The 19,598-nt window shown below is 53.9% G+C and overlaps 1 protein-coding gene across 5 annotated transcripts in view; it reads right to left on the bottom strand.

The window, feature by feature from the left end:
* SPTBN2 (spectrin beta, non-erythrocytic 2) overlaps positions 1 to 18,469 on the bottom strand; it is a 44,037-nt gene extending 25,568 nt beyond the window's left edge. Inside the window, exons 1-9 of one of the 5 annotated variants that reach the window (XM_003828700.6) lie at positions 17,970 to 18,469; positions 10,557 to 10,647; positions 10,291 to 10,469; positions 5,041 to 5,192; positions 4,433 to 4,606; positions 3,526 to 3,617; positions 3,301 to 3,381; positions 2,841 to 2,956; positions 115 to 227 (exon numbers count right to left, since the gene is read on the bottom strand). In XM_003828700.6, coding sequence (XP_003828748.3) covers positions 115 to 227; positions 2,841 to 2,956; positions 3,301 to 3,381; positions 3,526 to 3,617; positions 4,433 to 4,606; positions 5,041 to 5,192; positions 10,291 to 10,447 — 885 coding nt within the window. In that variant the 5' untranslated portion in view covers positions 10,448 to 10,469; positions 10,557 to 10,647; positions 17,970 to 18,469. Of the gene's footprint in view, positions 1 to 114; positions 228 to 2,840; positions 2,957 to 3,300; positions 3,382 to 3,525; positions 3,618 to 4,432; positions 4,607 to 5,040; positions 5,193 to 7,650; positions 7,844 to 10,290; positions 10,470 to 10,556; positions 10,648 to 17,364; positions 17,477 to 17,969 lie in introns of those variants that run through there. The other 4 variants (XM_034933095.3, XM_008954135.5, XM_034933096.3 and 1 more) reach the window with 4 other exon arrangements.
* Positions 18,470 to 19,598: the final 1,129 nt, after the last annotated feature.

Raw genomic sequence — 19,598 nt, forward strand, 5'->3', positions numbered from 1 at the left:
AGCCACAGGGTCCCTGGCCCAGTCCTGCAGCTCCACCCTGCCCTTGCACTAGGGCAGTAAGACCCCTCAGCCGGGCCTCCTCTGGCCTTTATGCCTACTGCCCATGGACAGTACCTTGCCAATTCTCTTGCCTTCCACGGCCAGGGCCTTCATCTTGGAGAAGTAATGGTAGTAAGTAGCCACATAGGTAATGATTGACTTCTCATCTGGCTGGTCCACATTCACGTCTGCAAGAGAGGACCATTTGGGTCAGGCCTCCCAGAAGTTCATCCATAACTTGCATCACTTACCCCAAACCCTGGGCCTGCCCAGTCCTCCAAGGCTGACATCTCTCCATCTCCTTTTAGAGCAAAATGACAACTTACCCATTCAAATGAAAAGGGCACCAAAAAGCTCATCTTTTTTTCCCCTTCTCCTGGAAACAAGGAGGGCCCTCCAAGCAGAGCACAAACCCCAGAAGCACAAGGAAGCTTTTACCCAGAGTTCCCCGTGGAGACCAAAATCAGTTGTTTGGGGAAGAAAAGCAAGAAAAGAAACAGCATTGCTATGTGGGGATGGATCATGGACTTTTAGGCTAGAATAATGTTTAAGAAGTCAATGGATTGAGGGGCAGCGGGACGGAAGGTATGAACTAAGCCTCCTGAACCTAGGATGCTCAGATCGATGGGCCCTGTGATCCCTGCAGCTCAGTGGGGACAGAGGCCAGCTCTCAGCACCATCTCCAGGTGTGATCACGCCGTTTCTAACCTCAATCCTAAAGCTCAGCTGTGGGCCCAAGGAGGGGAGTGTCTTTCAAGCCGAATTGGCTTCCAGCGCACAACTGAGGCTGACCATAACTTGAAATCTGTGGGTTCTTTTAAATAGGCCAGATTTTATCCTAAAGGTAAGACTATGAGACCAGAAGCCTCTTGCCTATTTCTGGAAATACATGGGCAGGCAGGAGCCACTGAAGTCATCTCAGAAAGTTACAGAATGCTTAGCTTTATTTCCAGGTTCTGAATTACAGCCATGCTACCCAGAGGCTCTCCAAGGAGCACTGCATGAAGCCTATGTCTGTTGCTAGCTCGCTGACACGTGTCATTCTGCAGTAAAAAGGCCCAGGTGATAGGGCTACAGGTAGAATGGAAAACAGGGAGAAAATGGCCAAGACCAGTGAACATCCACCCAGTGAACTTAAGGAGCACCTCCAGCAGGCGAGCCTTTCTCTCCTCCCTGTTCTGGTTGCACCAAGATTGGTCTCCACTTTCCCAGAGGCAGCGGAGGAAACAGGCTCTGGAGCCAGGCTGCCTGAACGCCAATCTGAGCTCCATCTGCCGGAGGACCTGGGCAAGTTGCTTACCCATTATAGGCCCCCATCTTCTCTTCCATAAACTGAGGATAACAACAGTACTGATTTCAAAGGGGTGTTGTGAAGATTAAAGCACATCAAGCGCAGAACCAGGTATCAAATAAGAGCCTAATCGCAGTCGGGCGCGGGGGCTCACACCTGTTATCACAGCGCATTGGGAGGCCGAGGTGGGCGGACCACGAGGTCAGGAGTTAGAGACCAGCCTGACCAACATGGTGAAACCCTGTCTCTACTAAAAATACAAAAATTAGCCGGGCGTGGTGGGATGCGCCTGTAATCTCGGCTACTCAGGAGGCTGAGGCAGGAGAATTGCTTGAACCCAGGAGGCGGAGGTTGCAGTGAGCCGAGATCGCGCCATTGCACTCCAGTCTGGGCAACAGAGTGAGACTCCGTCTCAAAAAAAAAAAAAAGAGCCCAGTCGCTGTTACTGATCTCATCGATCTCATCGGCATTATGACCAGAACCATCGGCATTATGACAGGAACCAATCAGCAAGGTCAGCTGACTACAGGCCAGTTCTGGGTGAGAGTGGAAGGTCATGCAGCTTAATTTTTTTTCTTAAAAATTTGTTTTAAAAAAATAGAGACGGGTCTAGCTGTTGCCCAAGCTGGAGTACTGTGGCTATTGACAGGTGTGATCCCACTACTGATCAGTGTGGGAGTTTTGACCTGCTCCATTCTGACCTGGACTGGTTCAGTCCTCCTTAGGTAACCTGCTGGTCCCCTGCTCCCAGGAGGTCACCAGTGCTGAACTTAGTGTGGATATCCAATCAGCATAACCCACTGCAGCCTAGAACTCCTGGGCTCAAGTGATCCTCTCGCCTCAGCCTCACTAGCAGCTAGGACTATAGGCAGGTACCACCGTGGCCAGCAACATGTAGCTTAATTTAGAATCCTAGAATTTTAGAAGAGCCCTTAGAGACCAATTCTCTCTTTTAAGACATGAGGAAACTGAACCACAGAGAGGCTAGCCACTGGCTGTATGTCACAGAGCTCCTCTGTGCTCTGCCTGGGACACAACCCACAGTCCAGGGCTCTTTCTGTCACTGGGCTGCCTTTCTTCCTACCTACAGTCTTTTGTTAAAAAAAAAAAAAACCTGAGAAATGATTGTCATACCATAAAATTCAACCTTTCAATGTATATAATTCAGTGGTTTTCAGTGTAAAGATATACATTTTTTGGGGGGGGGAGGGGTAGTCATGGGGTCTCACTATGTTGCCCAGGCTGGTACCAAATTCCTAGGCTCGAGTGATCCTCCTGCCTTGGCCTCCCAAAGTGCTGGGTGTGAGCAACCACGTGTTTTTCAGTATATTTACAAGGTTGTGTAACCATCACCACTTTCTAATTCCAGAACATTCTCTTCCCCCACCAAAGAAGCCCCTGTATCAGTTGGTGGTTACTCCATGTCTTCCCCCTCCGCAGCCCCTGGCAACCACTGGTCCACCTCCTGTCTCTACCCTACCACCTCTTTTTCACATAGCTCTGGCCCCACCTTCAGGATCCAGCAGCTTGGTAAGTCCCAGTTCCTTTTCAGCCAGATTGAATGCATTCTGAAGATTATAGTGTGCATTACACTTCTTCAGAGACTCAAAATCCAGCAGGTCTGGCCTGGGTGGGGAGGCAAGACAGAAGGGATCAGAAACATGTGAGATCTTGAAGAGGAAGAGGAAACCCACACCAATCTTTATCCCTAAGTCACCGACCCAATTTTGTCCAGAAGTAGGCATCCCAAACCCACACTGCTGCTTACAGCCCCTCCCCACACCGCCTCCCCTGCTTCCCATCACAAGTGCTCTGCGCAGCCCTGCACCCCCATGTTCTGGTTCTGCTCCGAGTGCTATTCCTTCCGTCTGACTGCTGTGCAGCTCATCTCATCTCTGTCTCCACATGTGCACCCCAGGTCATTAGCCGACCCAGCAGCTCTGCTGCGTTTGCTAACCCCATCTTCTCACCGGTGTTTATGCACGATGGCGTTGAAAGCTAGTCCATCTCTCCAGCTGGTGGTGAAGTTGTGTACATTGACGTTGGGATAACTATAAACAGAGATTCAGAAAATGGTGAGTAGGGCTGAGCCCTGGTCTATGACTCCAGGGCAGTCACCAGCTCATGGTTCCTGGAGCCCAGCACAGCCTGGGGGTCACTGACCCTCCAGTGCCACACGCCCAGGGTGTCCTCACCCTGCAGTCTTCATCTGGCACCACAGAAGCAGGGCATCCTTGGCTGACTTCTTCTCCTTGTTGTCTTCTGTCTCCACACTGATGTCTTGGATCTAGGAAGGAAGCAAGCAGGGCCCTCAGTCCCTGGACAGGAACTCCTGGTGTTATCAGAGATGCTCAGATAAATGGCAGGAAACTGCTCTTTAGACTGTGGTAATGGGGTGGACAGGCATAGCCTGAGGTCCTTTCAACCTAGGCCAGGGACCACAAAACACTGAGTGCAAGGGATTTGAGGCAGCAGATTAGGGTAGGATGCTGAAGAATGGGTGTGTCTGAGTGGAGGGTGCTGGTCCCTCCAGGTGGGGAACTGCAGGCGGAAGAGTGAACATTTTCTGAGAGCTGGCTCTCCAAGGTCTCTAAAAGCTGGCTCTCCAAGGTGAAGCCGACAGAACCCGGGAAGGAAGGGGGTGATCAGGAACGCTGTGATGGCATGAGGACACTGGGGCATGAGGAGGAGGAGGGTGACTGTTCCATTGGGGGAGGCAGGCAGAGTTTATGGCAGGGGATTGGTACCAGTGACCAGACCCTCTAGAAGTTCCCAAATCCCTTGTGGTGAAGGACCAGTTGGTAAAACTTCCAGTCTCTTGTGGACCAACCTGTGGTCCTGGTCCCATTGCACACGACCAATACACAGACCAGAACACAGGGAATTTGCCACAGGGGTGTGACATTCACCCAAGCTGGTTTCTACCCTGCTGAAGGAGGGGAGTCCACTGATCTGGTGCTTGGATAGCGCCGCCATGGCAGCTGCTACATAAGGTTCTAGATCCTCCACCTTTGTGTTTGTTGTGTCATGGGCCAGCAGGAACGGCTTGCGGTGCAGAGCCAGGGCAGGAACCACACCCTGTGTGACAGTGTGCTGGGGTACCTGGAATCGAAGGATGATGGTCCAGACCAGCCCAAGGGTCAGTCGGTGGTTTCCGTCCACAATGTCATGGGAGCCCATGTTTTCCAAGTGCACTTTCTGCTCCTTGAGGAACTGCAGTGCCTTGTCCACGTTCTCCAGGCAGTGGATCCGCATGCGGCCCTTTGTAGGCTTTGGCTGTGGAGGGACGGGGGCAAAATGGCACGGGACTGTGGGCTTCCACCTTCTTCCCCAGCCTTCGCAGGGCCCAGCTTTGCACACCTTCCCCATGACCTACCTCAGGAACACAGACAGGCACAGCCCCAGGGCTGGAGCCAAAGCTGAGGTTACAGATGAGGCTTGGGCAGATTAAGATTCCCAAGGGAATTAATTGCACCCAGAGTAGGTGGGAAAAGAAATGTTTTCAATGGGGCCACTGTTCCTGTCTCCATGAAGCAATGCTCCTATGTAATCTAAGTGGCAAAGGCACTTGAAATGAACCCATCCTCTGAGCAGAGGGAGCCACTGCTTCCCGCCCTGTGCCGTCACCCTCTCTGAGGGCTGTTCTTCCAGCTGGTCCCCTTGGACACTTTTCTGAGGCCCCCCCACTTCCCTTCATGACCACAGCTCACCAGTATCTCTCCCGAGAGCACCTCGAGGAGCCTCAGCAGGTTGCGTCCGTCCCGGAGGTCGCTGTACAGGTCCCCCACCCGGCACGTGACCCGGGCCAGGTGCGAGTTTACCCACTTGGTAAAGGTTTTCTTCTGCACAGCTTCTCGTTCATCTGTGGTGGTAACATGGGTTTATTTCTGTCCCTTGAGTTCAGTATGCCTGCTTCTAAACACCAGTTGGCAGGGGTGGGGGATGGAGAAGCCTGAGAGATGGGAAGCGGGGTCCTCTAAGGAGGAGGAAGGGAAGGAAGATGACCGGGAGGAAAGCCCGTAACTTGCAATGAGCTCATAAGCAAGGTAAAGAAGAAAGATGAAAGACAGAAAATAGGCTTTGAAGGTTGGGTGTGGTGGCTCATGCCTGTAATCCCAGCACTTTGGGAAGCCAAGGCGGGCGGATCACAAGGTCAGGAGATCGAGACCATCCTGGCTAACACGGTGAAACCCTGTCTCTACTAAAATTACAAAAAATTAGCCGGGCGTAGTGGCGGGCGCCTGTAGTCCCAGCTACTCGGGAGGCTGAGGCAGAATGACGTGAACCTGGGAGGGGGAGCTTGCAGGGAGCCGAGATTGTGCCACTGCACTCCAGCCTGGGCGACAGAGCGAGACTCCGTCTCAAAAAAAAAAAAAGAAAAGAAAAGAAAATAGGCTTTGAGAAGAAAGGATGAAGACCTTTCATCCTCAGAAACCATGGGACATGCAGGGAGGGGCTGGGATGGGGCAGTCGTGGAAGCAGTGGAATGCTGGTCAAGTGACTTCATTCATCAGAGCCCCAATGTCTCATCTGTAAAATGGGAACATCACTTTCTACTTCAACAGGTCATTGTGTTGATTAAATGAGATAAGGTATATAAAACAACTAGTTGGTGCCTGGCACAAAATGGCTCCTTGGTGAGCTGCTGTTATAAAGTGGTGTGATCTGGCCCGAAGGAGAGCAAGAGCTGCCCAGGCCGGTGGGAGGTATGGCTGTTCTCTTTTGGTTGCAGACAAAGGAGAGGGTGTGGGCTAAAATTATTGCAGCGGCTCTTCCAAGCAGTCATTAGGACTTGATGGTATAGAGGCTGCAGGCCTCCTGAGTCAGCTTACTGTCCTTGGATAACTTAAAGAAAAGGCAGGCTCCTCTGCTTCTGGGGGTTGGGGACGGTACATTCAGCTGGCTGCAAGGGGATCCAGTTCCAGGACATAAACACCCCATTGCTTAGAAGAACAAGATGTTGAGAGTTGGGAACTGGGAAAACAGTGAGACCAGGAAACATGGGGGAAAAAAAGCCAGGCAGAGTTAGGTACCAATCTCAAAAAAAAGTTAGGCAATGCCCTGCTGCCCAGCCCACAGGGGAGGGGAGCTACTGAAGAGGGGAAGTAAGTACTAGGTTCCGTAGGAAAATAAAAATTAAGAACGTTCTAAGTGACAAAGTGAAAGTATCAGAAACTGCTCTGGTGATGAGGATTTCTGCCACTTTCCCACAGAGAGCCCTGTGCAAGGACCCAACCCAAGTGGCTGGGGTCTGAAGAGTCACTTTTGCTTCCGTCTCAGCACCAGCATCTCAGAAACCGGAAAGACTCATCCCTTAATCTCACATTCCTAAGCACCTCACCCATAAGACACAGCAACACACCCACGTCGCTCCGTGTCTTTCACCTCCAGCCACTATACCGGCACCAAACCTGGGGTCCTAATAACATGGGACGGCCCCATGCTCCCCAGCACCCATGAAACCAAGGTGCCTTGGGGCCTCCCGGCAGGTCTACAGGCCCCATCTGAGCCAGGAGGAGCCTGGGTCACAGGCCATTGCTGGATCCAGGGGCACTGCCCTACTGCTGGGCACCCTGGGGTTAGGCCCTTTTGGCACACAGTCAGAAGACACAGAATTAGTGGCAACTAGGAGGAAAATGGGCAAAGCCAAGCACCAGAAACCAAGTGTCACGTCACAAGACGCCCACAGCATCCCTAGATCCTTACACACACACACAACAGTGATTCCCAAAAACACACCTAAGCACTTGTGCCAGAGTGAACACACACCTGCGCAGACATCTACCTGGGCCTGTTTGCACAGATCCTCTCCTTCGAGACACTCCCTTTGCTTCCACACACACTGCCCCCGTGTACACATTCAGACACACGCTCAGAAGCCTGGAAAACACAATCTCCAGGTCCCTGGGCCTGGCTCACCCCTCCGCCTCCACTAACTGTCCTGGCGAGCGCTCCACCGCCAGATCCGGATCCACCTCAGAGGCACTGCTGGCGCCTCCCCGGGTGCTGGCACCCCCACGCCCTCCATGGCTGGTTGCCTTTGCTCCATGCAGCACCCCAAGGCCCGGCAGTCACACCCACCCATGCCATCATACACGGTCCCTGCCAGCAGGTCCAAGCCTTTCCCCATTCCGTTGACATCTGTGTATTTTCCGGCCTCTTGTAATTATCCCCTCTAAGCTGCATCACGTTGTCTCCCAACACAAACACTGGAGTCACACTGTGTCCCGTGCCAGGTCCTCAGCTCCGGCCACTCTCCCCACACCCAGGTCCCTCTCGCCCAGGCGCAGTCGTCCCCACAGGGGGCCCCCGGGCCTCACCTTGCAGCTGTTTGAAGCGTCCTTCCAGCACGCTGGCATACTGAGCAGGGTTGATGAAGGCAGCTGGTGAAAGCAGGAGGCCCCCGGGGTTGTGGGCCCCTTCCACAGCCTCATAGTAAAACTCGCTGGCCTCATGCAGGCCGTTCCCGTGCACCCTGCTCACTCCGTTCCCATTCATGCTGCCAGCTGCTAGTTACAGAGCCCAGGGCCCAGAGTCCATGCTCCCCGCCGGCAGGGGGCCAGTTTCTGTTCCCAAGTGGAACCTCAGGCTGGAGTCCAGCGTCAGGGGATTCAAGAATGGTGGGAATTTCAAGGAGTGGCAAAAAGAGTTACGGGGTGTCCCGAACTCCTGAGACAGAGTGGGGGCACGCCTGGCTGCGGTGAGAGGAGACAGGCGGCTCCAGACAAACAGGTTGGACAGTGTTGGGGAGGGGAGAGAGGCGGAGCGTGGCCGGCGGGGGCAGGGCCAGGCCCTGCGGGGCGGCGGAGGAGGGCACTGCCAGCGCCTTCAAGACCCGCCCATCAGGCCCCAAGTTACCTAACAATGCACAGGACCCACGAGAGGGGCCCCCAATGCAAACTCCTGTTTCCCAGAGGTTTGCAGGAACAGCGAGGGCGACCCCTCTCTGGGTGACTCTGGGAGGTCCTTCTCCAGGATGTGTGGGCTTTGAGCCCCAGCTCAGAAACAGACAAAGAGAAATCTGGAAACGAGGAAATCCTCAAAGAGGAAAAGCCAGGCACCGTGCGAGGCATTTTCCTTCACTCCCTCATCTGTGAAACGGGGGCTGTTACCATCCTTTCCACTTGCTTATCACCACCTCCAGTGCCAGCCCCTTCCCTGCCCTCTGGCCCACCAGGGCCATCCTCCACCAGGCCATCCCTGCCCCCAGACGCCCCGCTGCTGGGCACATATACCAGGCGCCCTTCCTCTGGGCTCCAGCGTTTGTCACATGCAGCCTACACTTGCCCTTCCCCATCTTCATTCATTCAGTGTTTATTTGACACCTACTGGCTGGAGACACAGTGCTAGGCAAATCCCATGCAGAGCTGCCTCTTCAGGAGAGCCCAGTTCGGTGGTGGAGATAAACACCCAATGAGAGCATGAGGACGCACAGATGTGTGCACAGACATGGTGACAGTGCTGGGTGGCCCAAGTTATGTGCAGCTAGACATGGTGACAGTCCTGGGTGGCATGTGTCCTATGTACACAGGCATGGTGACAGTCCTAGGAGGCATGTGTCCTATGTACACAGGCATGGTGACAGTCCTGGATGGCATTTGTCATGTGTGCAAACATGGTGGGTGGCACATGTTGTACACACATAGACATCATGACAGTTCTAGAGGCTACATGAATCCAAAACCAGAGTGCCAGGAACATTTTCCCCAAACATGACATTCTCCATAACCCACACCTTCTGTCTTCTCTGATGTATAGACGCACTGGTAGGAGTGTTTCACAGCCGGCCTGAAGACCCAACCAGAAGGACAGAGAGGCCCAGGAGAAAATGAGAAGGGGTCCTGGGAAGCTATGGCTGCCACAAGGGTGTCCTCAGACTGGTGCTGAGCTGGCTCAAAAGAATCACTTGGGGAGCTTTTGAAAAATCCTGAGTTCTGGACCAAGATTCTAACTTATTGTGTCTAGAGAGGGGCTTGGAAACCTGTATTTGTAAAAAAACATCCCTGGGTGATCCTGTAAAACATGTGGCCAGGTTTGGGAACCTCCCCCTTGGAGTCTCTCTTCTTCTAGTGGCCAACCCCCACCCCCACTCGGAGCACCACCTCTCGGTGAGAGTAGCTGGGACCTCTCAGACTGGGTTGGGTTGGGCTGGGCTGGGCAGCCGGCAGGTCAATGGCAATGACAAGAGTGGGATGGAGGAGGAAGCCAGACGGGGTGGGTGGCCTTGGGGTGTGTGGGTGAGTCAGCCCCATGCCAGCCACTGGTGGTGTCAGGTGGCAGCCGCACTCTTGTTGCCATGACAACTCCTCCCCCGGAAGACAGGGAGGCCGTTGGACGAGTTTCCGCTCAGAGCGGAGAGCCCAGGCCCTGGGCTGTAGGGAAGAGTAGGAGCCAAGGCAGGCAGAGAGCACATCCGGGAGAATGGGCGGCTGCAGAAACCAGCAGCAGCGGGTGGAGGGAACCTGCTTCAGGGAACAGGCAGATGAGATAATGGGAGTAACAGGCGGCAGGTGGAAGGAACAGGTGGGGAGGGAGCAGAGGGGAATAATAGACTGGGAACAGGTGTGGGAAATGACAGTGGAAATCAAAGAAGACACAACAAGGGCATGACAGGTAAGGGAGAGGTAGGCGGAGAAAGGAGTGGCAAGAGCAAGAGTGCCGAAGGATGAAGGGACATGACCCGGGGGCTGAGGCCAGAGAGGGAAGCTGTTTTAGTCAGCTCAGCCAGTCCAGGGGCCAGTGAAGCGTCTCTATGCTTGGGGGGAAGAGCTGGGGAAAGTTCTGAATGGCCTGGAGCCTATTCTTGAGGCTGGATGTGGGGACCAGGGAATTGATAGAGTGCTCTGGGTCTCCCACTTAGAAAGAAAAGTCAGTCTTCCCATAAAGTTAAAAGGCTCTTCATGACGAGCTGACAAAGCCTCCTCCAGCATCCCCCCACCTCGACCCTCCTCTGACCTCACCTGCCAGAGCCTTAATTCGAGACCTCTCAAAGAGGCGGGCCGAGCTGCTGTCATTGTCCCAGTCCGAGTCAGGAAGGTCCCAGCGGTTGTTGATGTCACTGTACTGGCCCTGGATTTCCAAGCTGTCAAAGTCTGTGGGTGACAGCGTGCTGCTCATGGTGGTAGGCGGCTTCCTGCTCCTGCAAGGAGAATGTGGCCAGTGAGGGGTGTCCAGGGACCACCAAGCCCTCCACTCACCACCGGGGCCTTCTGTCTTCTTGCCCTACCTGTGCTCCGCTCTCCTTGTGGCCAGAGGCTGCGGTTGGCTGCTCAGTGGAAATCAGCCCCCAGGGGAAGAGGGGAAGCCACCTGGGAAGCCTGGGGACGGGAATACATCAGAAGCACAGAAAGTGAAGCAGGAAGGCAGCAGCAGCTCAGAGCAATGCGGTGGTCAGGAAAGGCTCCAACGACTTCGGGCCAGAGAGGGACGGGTTTGCGGGGTGAAGAAAGGGGTGATGGGCTTCAGTGCTTCAGACAGCAGGGTGCAGCCCAGGGTAATGCAGGCAGCACATATGGGGCCCCATGGGCAATAATGACTAGAAAGTGGCATTCTTTCCTTCTACAAACTGTTTTGAGCCCATGATCAACCCAAGATGGCCTACTATACCCTGTAGGCAAGTTGAGAGAAAAAGACCCAGATTCGTTGGGCGCGGTGGCTCACGCCTGTAATCACAGCACTTTGGGAGGCCGAGGTGGGTGGATCACCTGAGGTCAGAAGTTCAAGACCAGCCTGACCAACATGGTGAAACCCTATCTCTACTAAAAATACAAAAAATTAGCTGGGCGTAGTGGCAGGCGCCTGTAATCTCAGCTACTCAGGAGGCTGAAGCAGGATTATTGCTTGAACCTGGGCGCACCTTAGAGTGAGACTTGTAGAAAAAAAAAAAAGACCTAGATTCTGCTCTTGAGTTAAGAAAAAGTTATGATACACCAGGAAGACTGATACGCTGTTTAGCAAGTGCCCAGGAGTTCAAAGGAGGACACAGTATGGTTCTCTCCGCTTTGTTTCCTTTGGTTTGCCACAGAGAATGTTAGTAAGTACTCAATAAATGTCGGCTGTGACATATCCCTGCCATTGACATGCATCACGTCACCATAACTCCCTGTGGGGTGAGGGCCCACTGTTGTCCCCATTTCATAGATGAGGAAGCTGCACAAAAGATATTAAGTTGGCCGGGCGCGGTGTCTCACGCCTGTAATCCCAGCACTTTGGGAGGCCAAGGCGGGCGGATCACAAGGTCAGGAGATCGAGACCATCCCTGGCTAACACGGTGAAACCCCGTCTCTACTAAAAAATACAAAAAATTAGCTGGGTGTGGTGGTGGGTGCCTGTAGTCCCAGCTACTCGGGAGGCTGAGGCAGGAGAATGGCGTGAACCCAGGAGGCGGAGCTTGCAGTGAGCCGAGATCGCGCCATTGCACTCCAGCCTGGGCGGCAGAATGAGACTGTCTCAAAAAAAAAAAAAAAAGACATTAAGTTGGCTGGGGGCATTGGCTCACACCTGTAATCCCAGCACTTTTGGGAGGCCAAGGCGGGTGGCTCACCTGAGGTCAGGAGTTTGAGACCAGCCTGGCCAACATGGTAAAACTCCATCTCTACTAAAAATACAAAATTAGCTGGGCGTGGTAGCACACGACTGTAGTCCTAGCTACCGGGGAGGCTGAGACAGGAGAATCACTTGAAACCAGGAGGTGGAGGCTGCAGTGAGCTGAGATTGCACCACTGCACTCCAGCCTGGGAGAGACAGAGTGAGATTCTGCCTCAAAAAAAAAAAAAAAGACATTAAGTTACTGATTCAAGGTGACACAGCCAGAAGAAACAGTGCCGGGCTTTGAAAAGTTCTTTCTGACTCTGGGGGACACGCTCTTAATCGCAGCCTCTTGAACATAGAACATACACAGGTTCCTCAACCGTCTTAGAGGCTCATCCCAGACGGATGAGCAGCCGTGGCTCCTGCCTAGGGCCCAGGCTGGGGAAATGTGGACCAGCACTACTTACGGCTCTAACTTACGCAAACACACTCTGTCCTCAAAACTAAAAAATGAGGTTCAGAATATCTGCTGGGGATAAAAAAAAAAAAAAAAAAAACCTCTACTGTCCAAAGTTCTTGTGTAATTTAGCATTCAGCAGCATTCAAGAGAGGAGGAGGGGACTGGGTCTGTAACTTTAACAAAACCCCCAATTTTGCATTTCTCCTAGCCCTACTTCCTAGGACCAGGGCTGTAGTCTCGGTAGTCTCGGGTTCTGGAAGGAAGGAAGTCTGGAGAAGAGAGAAGTGCTGGGTGGTGAGACTCAGGTAGGTGGTGAGACTCATGGGCACACAAAGGCAGAACCTGGCTTCCATCATTAACTGATTCCATGAAGCTGAACCTGACCTACTTGAAGGTCAGGGTTGTCTGCCCCTCCCCTTTCTCCTAAAGAGAAAATGTGCACAAAGATTTTTCTTGGGAGGAGCATTAATGAGATGCAAGAGAGCTAAGGTCTAAGGCTTGTAGATTTGGGCTTTAATTCCCTGTAGAAGGAAAGGGAGCTTAATTTCTACGAGGCCTAGGACTCTTCTCATTCAAAATCCACCATTTCTCCCCACAGATTCTCTGGATTTGTTCTGTAAATATTTATATAAAAATATATTCTAGGGCAGAGTTGAATCACCCTGAGTAAAGAGTGCTGTGGGCAAGGCATGACCTGAACTAGCGTCACCTAATACTCTCAGCTTCTAGACGGGAAAGTAGTCCACACCTCAGGACCAAGTGTAATTCCATTTCTCTCGGCCTCTCAGATTAGTGCTTCCTAACCAGCAGCCACACTTAAGCTCAGCTCTGGGATGGACATCTCCAGCACTCAAACTCTCTCTGCACAGACCTGCCCACAAAAATGCCTACACCCAAGTTCCACCCTGCCCCCACTTCGGTTTCCATGACCCCTTACTAGGAGTCACAAACTTACCAAGGCTAGCCCCCAGGAGTGTTTTGCTAGGCCAATAAGCTATTTTTAAATGACTGATTTTTTGGCCGGGTGCGGAGGCTCACGCCTGTAATCCCAGCACTTTGGGAGGCCAAGGTGGGCAGATCACCTGAGGTCAGGAGTTCGACAGCAGCCTGGCCAACAAGGCGAAACCCCCGTCTCTACTAAAAATACAAAAAATCAGCTGGGCATGGTGGCAGGTGCCTGTAGTTCCAGCTACTCGGGAGGCTGAGGCTGTCAAATTGCTTGAACCCAGGAGGTGGAGGTTGCAGTGAGCCAAGATTGCGCCATTGCACTCCAGCCTGGATGACAGAGTGAAATTTGTCTCAGAAAAAAAAAAGACTGATTTGGATTCCTTTAGATGGTCTACAGACTCAGCCACTTCACATATCTATGTTACCTGCCTGGCCCCAACTGTTGAGGTTTGCAAACCCTGCCTCATATCTTTGTACTCCACAAAGAGCAGAAACTCAAAGAAGCTAACCATCTGACCCTGTCTCCAAACCACAGTAGCTCTGAGGCCCCTGTAAGCTTCACAGAACCTAAACATGGACTGCTTAGGCTTATCTTTGGGGATCCAACTTGGTCCTCCCAAGGGGAGGGGCAGACAACCCTGGCCTTCAAGCAGGTCAGGTTCAGCTTCATGGAACCAGTTAATGATGGAAGCCAGAAAGGTTCTGCCTTTGTGTGTCCATGGGCACACACCTCCCTACCTACCCGAGTCTCACCACCCATCACTTCTCTCTTCTCCATACCTCCTTCCTTTCCAGAACCAGAGACTGCCAAGACCACAGCCCTGGTGGTAGGAAGTAGGGCTCAGGAGAAATGCAGAATTGGAGGTTTTGTTAAAGTTACAAAGGGGCCCAACTGGGAGCCAGACCCTCCAGGGAAGTCCAACTGTTAGAATGTCTCTGCGGATTCCTACCATTACCAGGAGAAAGTATGGAGCTAGAACCTCCTCTTCCCCCAAATAAAACCTCAGCCACTTAAATGCTCCTCTCCCCAAATTGAATTTGAAGCATGCATGCTGTGTGTCCTGAGTTTCCAGAAATGCTGTGATATGGATCAGGAACCAAGCTGGCACTGGTGTCCTTAGATCACAGACCCCCACAGGGCCACCATGTTGCAACTCCACAGCCTTCCATGTGAATGGTGCTCTCTGGCATTGTTCAGCATGTGGCTCTGAGGCTCTGTTACCTTTGTGTCTCTAGGTCTTGGTTTCCAAGCATTCTGGCTCTGTAGCTCCCTGGCCTTTTGGACAATATGCTGTGTTCTCAGTTTGTGTCCCCTGCTGCCATCTCTAGATTCCCACTGATTTCTATTTGCTTTTCTCCTACACATATCCAGCGCTGGTTTCTTGCCACTGAGTAGATCATTCCTCACCTATGACCAGGGTCTCCATGCTCACATTTCCTCAGTCGGCCAGCAGCCCCCCAGCTTCATGACCCCCTGTCTCTCTTGAAGCCGGAGAATCCTCAATCGTCCTCTCTTCCACAGATTCCTGAAGTCTGGCAATAGGGTGGTGCAGTAGCTAATCCAGATTACAGTAACATCATACCTTATTCTTAGCAATTGACCTCAAGGCCAGGCCCAAGTAGCTTACACTGTTAGTGCTAGAAGAATGCCAACCCCCGCCGGCTGCAGGCTTGGGGTCCTGCTGGAATGTACTCCAGGCGCTGCTGGAGGCAGACTAGGCTCACCGTGCCAATCCTCCAGGGCAGTTTTCCTCTCTTTCAGCTGACATGTTAAGCTAGAAATCCTATACCCTGGGCTACAGGCTGCCTTGTATCCTAATTCTTCCTCTCACCACATCCTGCTCCTGATGAATTCTTTCTCTCCCTCAGAGTTGATCATTCCCTCCTCTGTGCTTCCAGGGCACTTCGGCATGCAGCTAGTATTGTACTTATCACATCGCATTACGGTTAGTTGTTTACGTGTCTCTCTGCGCGCTCCACATTTAACTCATTGAGGACAAGGGCTGTCTTACTCGTTTTGGTGTTTTTCCAGACTCAGTACAATAGATATTCAATAAAGAGATATTGAATGACTTGACTATAATTCATTTTTTTTTGGCCATGGAATTAATGTCTTTCTTAGGACTAGAGAGAAGCTCAAGGAAAGAATGAACACGGGATTGGAGAAGACCTGCTCCTGGGCTGGAATACTTTCAGGGTTGAGCTCAACAGCTCAGGTCTGGGGATTCTCAGACTTCCATGAATCACAACAACCTGGAGGACTGTTAAATCACAGGTCACCCCCCCATCCCCCAGTTTCCGATTCAGCACTTCTGGGGTGGTACCTGGGAATGTGCATTTCTAACCTGTTCCCGGGTGACACTGAAGCTAACGGTCTGGGGACCACACTTTGAGGGCCACCCTTGTCCAAAGATGAGAAGCAGCTGGAATTGGTTAGAGGAGCCATGAGTGTTGAGAAGACACAAAGTTTCAGGGGTGAGTGTGACCCAGGGTTAGCTTCTAGGTCTGCTCAGGCCCTACCCCACACTAAACTCAAATATCACTTCCCCTCAGGAGCTCAGGCGATGGGAGAGGAAGATGAAGATGGAGTAGGTACCACAGGTAATGAAAGAAACAGTGCTGATGCCCCAACAGCGAACCGCAGATATGCGGGAGGAGAACGGCAGAGCTAGAGAAGTCACGGGAAGGCAGAGTTGAACAAATGACAGTGAGATGAATAATAGATTAGAAGAAATGGGGACTTTGGCAAAGTTCAAATCTTATTTGCTTCTAAGTATAAATAGGTGGACTGGCAGAGAGATAAAACGAAAAATAAGTCACAAATCAGCTCAGGGCCCCCAGGAAGGCAAGAGAAAGATGGGCCCAGGGCAGAAGGAAGGAACAGCAAAACCCCGACCCACCTCTCAGACTGTGTTCCTGATCAATTCCCTCGGAGGAAGTTAGGAACTGGGCTGAAGAGGGGGACTGAAATTTTATTTTCTCTTCTAGAATCCTCCAGTTATGGCAGATTTATTCAAATATTCAGATTCTTCACTCCCTTGCTATCTCCCTTCCCCAACCCGGGGTCACATCAATTTCTCTAAGGGAAGAATGTAAACTCCATCCTACCTTCTCCTCGGCCAATCCTTTGCCTTTCTGAATAAGCCAAGAGGTTGCCCCACACCTCAAGCTAAGACACATATTTGGAACTCACTCTGCCCCTCTTCACCTTCAAGGAAAACTGGTTTGTTGCTACCTCTGCCCATACCTGAAACCCCCGGGCTCTCCAGCGTTGGAACTGTGGCTGCTCCGAGAGGGGGAGGGCAGACGACATGTAGCAGGTTAAGACCGGGGCAAACCTGCACCTCACACAAGCATGCAATGTCCTGGGGTCAATGGGGTAAAGTTCCAAGCGAGTGGAAGGTAAATCACGACTGTGGCACCGGAGCTGGAACACCCCCGCGAGCAGGCCTTGCTGGGTAGTTCCGTGCGGGGCGGACCGCACAGCCCTATCAGCTTCCTGGCCACAGAAACGCCGCACGCGGCCGCTTCCCCGCCGCCCGAAGCGTCTGCGTTCTCCCCGGGCCAGTTCCGGCCACCACAGCCAACCGCGTGCCCCTCTCCCACACACTGTGGGGAACAGAAGGGAGCGCGTGGAGCCAGCTGCCAAAGAGGCGAGGAGGAGCCCACGCGGCTCCGGGGAGGAGGGAGCCGGGCTCCCGCAGTCCGCCGGGCAGAGGCGGCCGAGCGCGCCCCCAGCACCTGGCCCGGCGCCGGCCCGTCCGCCCCGCAGCCCCGGCGACGCGAGGGGCCGGCGCTGTCAGACCCGCTCCCAGCCTCGCCGCGAACGTGTCCGTCAGCCCTAACTGTTCCAGACTCTTCTCCCGGCTCCAGAGAGGCCGAGTCCCCCCCGCCCGGCCTTGGCCCCCACTGCCCTCATCCCGGTACCTGTGTGGCTGGCACGGGACCCTCTCCGTCCCGTCCCCGCCTGCTCCCGCCCCGGCTCACCCCGGCCGCCGGGACCCGACCCCGACCCCGACCCCGCCGACCGCACGCGGCTGGACAAAGCGCGCCGCCCCGCGGGCCGGGACAAAGCGGGCGGGGCGCCGGCACCTACCTCGGCGCGGAGCCGCGGCCGGGCGGGCGGGGGCGCGGCGGGCGGGGGCGCACCGGTAGTTGCCGCGCCCGCAGCCCGGCCGCGACGGGCGGTTGCAGGCAGCGGCCGGGCGCACGGCGGGCGGCGGGCGGGCGCTGTCACGGGGCGCAGGCGGCGCGGGGGGCGCGCGGGGCGGGCGGCGCGGGGGGCGCGCGGGGCGGGCGGCGGCGGGGCGCGTGGCGGCGGCGCGCGGGCGCGAGCGGCGGGACTGCGGCGCCGCGGAAGGAGGACAATAGCCTCCCCCTGCCGCAGGCCGCCGGCTCCCGCGGGAGGCCCGGGACCATCTGGAGCCGGCGGCCCCGCGGGGCTCTGGGAGGGGCCCGAGTCGCCCCTTCCCCGCCCAGCGCCATGGCAACCGAGGCCCCTCTCGGTGCTCCCCGCCGCTCCCCGCCCGGGGTAGTTGACCTGCCTCGGGGCGAACGCGGCGGCAGCTCCGAGGCCGGCTGCCGACCCCCAGCCACCTTCCGTGCGGGTTCCCCCCAAAACCCCGCCTTCCCGTCCTCGCTGGTCCCTGGGTCCCCCACCACAGCTTACAGGTCTTGATCTCCCCGGTTCGGACACCTCACCTTTGTCCCTATTCTGCTTTTCCTCCAAAATCCGTATCCCCGAGACACGCGATCCTTCCTCTAATGACACTGCCGACGAGGTTTCCCGAGATCCAGCCTCCGTTCCCCTTTCCTCTCCGGGCACCTCCAGTCCGTCTCCGCTAAGCATTCCTCTCACCCGTCCCCTCGCTCTCGCGTCCTCCTTCAGGCAGCTGGGCCGGCTCTCCCTCCCAGAACATCTCCATGGCACAGTGAAGATTCGCCTTCTACAGATCAGATGCTCCAAACAGGCATCTCAGCGCTTCTCAGCTCCTCTCATTTATCAACCAGGAGAATTCCGGCCTAGTCACCGTCTTGAGGGGGGTGGGGGTGGGGGCAGACATTTCTAGGCCTGACACGGCTGGGTTTCTCCTTGGTTTGTTAGCGTCTGAGTGGTCTAAGGTCCAAGGTCCTTAACCAAGGTGAACTGCTGCCTGCTTAGGAGAGGAAGGAATTATGCCCAAATCATGACAAACTCACAGAGTGCCAGGTGGGTGCTAAAAGCGCATCATCTCATGTGACACTCCCACCCCCACTCCAGCTCTGAGAAGTAGGTGCTGTTCTTCCAGATTAGCGAACTTAGCTCAGAGATGAGCCAGTGGTAACAGGGTGAGCTTTGTACAGAGCCGTTAGGTTATGTACTGCCCCTGAAGATGTGGGCCCGTTTCTATCCAGGGAATGCCTGAAATGGCCAAGTAAGGGCACTCAAAGAATGGGCTTTGAGTGAATTATTGGATTTAAGGTTTTATAATAGATTTATGGGTAATTTAGGATTTTGCTCCTTTCTGAAAAGGTATGCATACTGAAACAAATATGTGCAATTGAAGTACTTTCCAGATATGGTTTTGACAACCCTAACTAGTGCTGTCATCTACCTCGCCTTGGTTTTCCTAGTCTATAAAATGGGTTGGGAGGAGGGTTGGGGAGTTCCACTGAAAGATTACTTTGAAGTTCTCTCCTAGCTCTGATATCTGTGCTTCTACCACGAAACTGGAACTGGCTTTCTGGTGTGTACCTCACAGTTAGCTGCATTTGAGGCTATTTATTATTATTATTATTTTGAGACGGAGTCGTGCTCTGTCACCCAGGCTGGAGTGCAGATCTCGGCTCACTGCAACCTCCTCTTCCCGGGTTCAAGCAATTTTCCTGCCTCAGCCTCCCGAGTAGCTGGGATTACAGGTGCATGCCACCATGCCCGACTAATTTTTGTATCTTTAGTAGAGTCAGAGTTTTGCCATGTTGGCCAGGCTGTTCTTGAACTCCTGACCTCAGGTGATCTGCCTGCCTCAGCCTCCCAAAGTGCTGGGATTACAGATGTGAGCTGCCGTGCCAGGCCTGAGGCTATTTATTATTTTTAATAGCCACTCTTTCAGGCAATGGCATTAAAGAAACAAGGGCATAAACTGCAACTCTTCCCAGAGGTAGGATTATGTGTTGGTTGGTTCGGGGGAAGGAGGCACCAACCTGTGCATGATGGTCATCAGGGACACTTGGTCAGGGACATTAAAGCCGATGGGATGAGAATCAGCTGCCCATGGCCAGGCGCAGTGGCTCACCCTTGTAATCCCAGCACTTTGGGAGGCCGAGGCAGGTGGATCGCGAGGTCAGGAG

Source organism: Pan paniscus, chromosome 9 (assembly GCF_029289425.2).
Source record: "Pan paniscus chromosome 9, NHGRI_mPanPan1-v2.0_pri, whole genome shotgun sequence".
Lineage (NCBI taxonomy): Eukaryota > Metazoa > Chordata > Mammalia > Primates > Hominidae > Pan > Pan paniscus.